Source organism: Pteropus alecto, unplaced genomic scaffold (assembly GCF_000325575.1).
Source record: "Pteropus alecto unplaced genomic scaffold, ASM32557v1 scaffold145, whole genome shotgun sequence".
NCBI classification, from domain to species: Eukaryota; Metazoa; Chordata; class Mammalia; order Chiroptera; family Pteropodidae; genus Pteropus; species Pteropus alecto.
This window is the reverse complement of record NW_006436285.1, coordinates 67794-70971: the sequence shown is the minus strand read 5'-3', so window position 1 is coordinate 70971 and position 3178 is coordinate 67794. Positions and strand designations below refer to the sequence as shown.

General features: G+C 39.0%; 1 protein-coding gene across 1 annotated transcript in view; it reads right to left on the bottom strand.

The window, feature by feature from the left end:
• Positions 1-3178, bottom strand: part of UTP14A (UTP14A, small subunit processome component) — an 18501-nt gene that overhangs the window by 10887 nt on the left and 4436 nt on the right. The window contains 2 exon segments of the mRNA XM_006912494.3: positions 2242-2397; positions 2699-2841. Coding sequence (XP_006912556.2) covers positions 2242-2397; positions 2699-2841 — 299 coding nt within the window.

Below are 3178 nucleotides of genomic sequence, written 5' to 3'. Positions count from 1 at the left end.
GTGAAAGAACGCAGATAGCAGTAGAGACCAGCTCTTACCAAAGCATGTTCCCCATCAGCTAACAAGATTTACTTCATTTTTAAAAAAAAGTTAAAAAAATTTGATTTATTTGATTTTTAATAACATCAGTTTGTACACTCTGGGTTAGAGTAAGTCAAAGAGGTTTCTTTACTATCTTTTCATAGCCCTTAAAAGGCTAGTTAGTATATATTGTGAAATGCCAATCTCCAGTAGGGGCAGGCAGCATTTTCTAGTAATGGGACCCTACCACCATCTATTTTGACGGCATAGTGAAAAACTATAGTTTTGAGGCAAACACTTTGGGAAATGCTAGTGTAGGCTGCTAGTGGAGGGAAGGAGAGAGGGGATGGGAAAATTTACCCTACATCATTACTAGCACTTTGCAGTTTACAAATGCTTTTGCATGCATTATCCCATTTAATTCTTCTCAGCTAGAGTCCAATGGAACTTTAGGAAGCTTTTTGGATTCTTAATCTCCAGAAATACTAGTATATTACTAGTCCTCGGTACTTTGCACTCTTTAAGTTGTAAGAAGAGAACTGTGAGTTGCTAGCCAGAAAGAACTCTCTGACCTAAGCATTTCCTTATTTCTCTGTGCCACACTGGCATAATTTCTCTTAAATGACTCTTAGCATGAATGGTCCAGTAGATTCAATGTATAGCCTCTGGGCCACTCTGTCCTGCATGAGGAGTTCCTGGAGAGTAGAGGTTGTGCCATTCTTAATGCAACCTTTTCCCCTACCATCTCACCTTTAATACCCAACTTGGCATTTTCCTGTGCTCTCCAAAATTACATTGTCATTTGGAAAAAGCAAGGTGCAGAAGAGTGTGTAGTAGCTCATGACTATTTTTGATAAATACAAGGTAAACATGAATATATCAGTAAAACTCTTAAGTTAACAATAACAAAAAACTTATAGAAGTGGCTACTTCTGGGTGAGTATGGGGTAAAAATGAGCAGATGGGGAACAGGGGTGGGGTCAGACTTTTCACTGTATATCTTCTATACTCTTATTTTTGAATCCTACAAGTTGTATTACCTCTTAAATTTTTTTCCTAAAGTCTCCCTTCCATCCTGCAGCCACACTTTAAACCTGATCTCATTTTCATGTGGAAAAGGAAGCATCCTAGAAAGAGAATGGCAGAAACAGAGCTTATCCCCGCAATAAGCAACCACTTGCTCAATTTCTAGCTATGGCAACAAAACATGTTTATTTTGATTAGCTTTAATTATTTCAAGTCCCTGACACACAGGACACTTATCATTCCTGGATTTTTAGAAAGCAGGAGAAAAGCATAAAGAGGGCCATCTATCCATGGTTTGGGAACTGGTGTTCTTGCCTATTTTTCTACTTAAGACAGAACATCCCATTACAGACTCTATAACCAATAGTGTATTGGAAAAGAAAGGCTAGCTGTTCTGAAGCAGTCATTCACAGACTTAAAAAAAAAATTGAGACTTTAGGGGCTGATGTAGGAATATCAACTTCTAATTTAGCCAAGGGCATAACTATCATTCTACCCTCAACCCCATACTTTGGTACCACCATCATTTCATAAAAGAAAAGCTATTTAAACACTATTAAAGTGGAAAGAATAACCTCATAATAAAGAAGAGCTGGCAGCCTTATACCCATCATACTCACAATCATTCTTTTGCTTCAGACAGATGAAAAATTTGCCGGGATCAGTGTTTGGGAAACCCAGCTCTAAAGTATCTTATTTATTTTCTGCAGCTCAGTCATAATGAATTACTTGCTAAGATTCCAGTCATTATCAACAATATGTTATATTTTAATGTAGTATTTCTTTACAAGCAAACTTTGATTCTACTGCTCATAAATCCTTACTAAGGCATCAGTAATGTCGCCGAGCTCCTGATTTTCTCCAGATCAGAATGTGGCTTTAAAAGCTTTTAAAAAACTGGGGTGTGAAAAAGAAAACATCATTATGTTCCCTATCTACTGGCAATCAAATGCTTTAACACAAAAACACAGAAATAACCATGTACTAATGAAGGATGACTAGAGCCTGGTTGGCTACTGCATGACTGACAATGAATCTTGCCACCCTCCTTCTCTCCCTGACTGATAAATTATAACGACTGCAGCTAAAATTTATTTCAGTTTAACGCATCCAACCAAATCAACTGCAGACCCTGCTATCTCCACACTGTGCAATCTCACCTTCCAAGGGGCAGTTTTCTCCTAGTGCACTTACCTTCCAGCCGCTGAGCACATGTTCAATGGGAGCAAAGGCTGACTGCTCCTTCCTCAGGGGAAAAACCAGCTGCTCTGCTTGCCGGTTCTTCAGAACAATGGGATCCCATTTGGAGAGGGCCTGTGAGGTTTTACTGAACGCCACTTCTCTGTGGATCTTAAACAGGCAAGGTACACAAAAGGAAAGAGCCACGAAATTAGGCATCAAACTCAAAGGACTAGCAGGAAATAAGGAAGCAATGTTTTTAGCCCAAGAAAGAATCCGAATGCTAAAGATTATCTCTTGCTTACTTCTCAGGACTGCACTTTCCCCAAGATTAGTTTTAATCTTTTCCATGGTGAGGCAATCACAACTTACTCCTCCCATTTTTCAGGCTTTCCCCCTCCTTCTCTTCTTATCCTGTTTCTTTGTCAGTTCAATTTCTTGCCCTTAATGGACTACTTTCTCTATAACTCACCCGCTCAACCTCTTCTTTGTTAAGGGGTAACTCCACAGTCTTCTTTGATTTGACTCTATGCAGTTGCTTTTTCACAATGGCCAATGAGGATGAAGTTTTAACGGGCTCAAGCAGATCTGAAAGGACTAGTTTTTCTCCTGATCCTGTAGAAAGGCCAAACTTTCTTGTCAGAATGACAAGTGAGGCAAAATCTCAATATCACATAGGGAGATGCCTAAGCAGAGAATGTTGGCAGTCAGGCAAGTGTGCAGGAAAGCAGGAATTAATTCTCTTACTTCAATAGCCAGCCATTGTGACACCATCACTTTCCTACATTGTCACACTTGTTGGAGGACAGAAGACAGAAGACAATTATTTATTTAAAAAAGTCATTTGCTTTTCTCTCAATCTTTCTTCCACTCTTGCCCCATTGCAATTCATTCTTCACATAGCAGCCAAAGTGATATTTTGAAAATGTAAATTACAGCATAACATGATCCT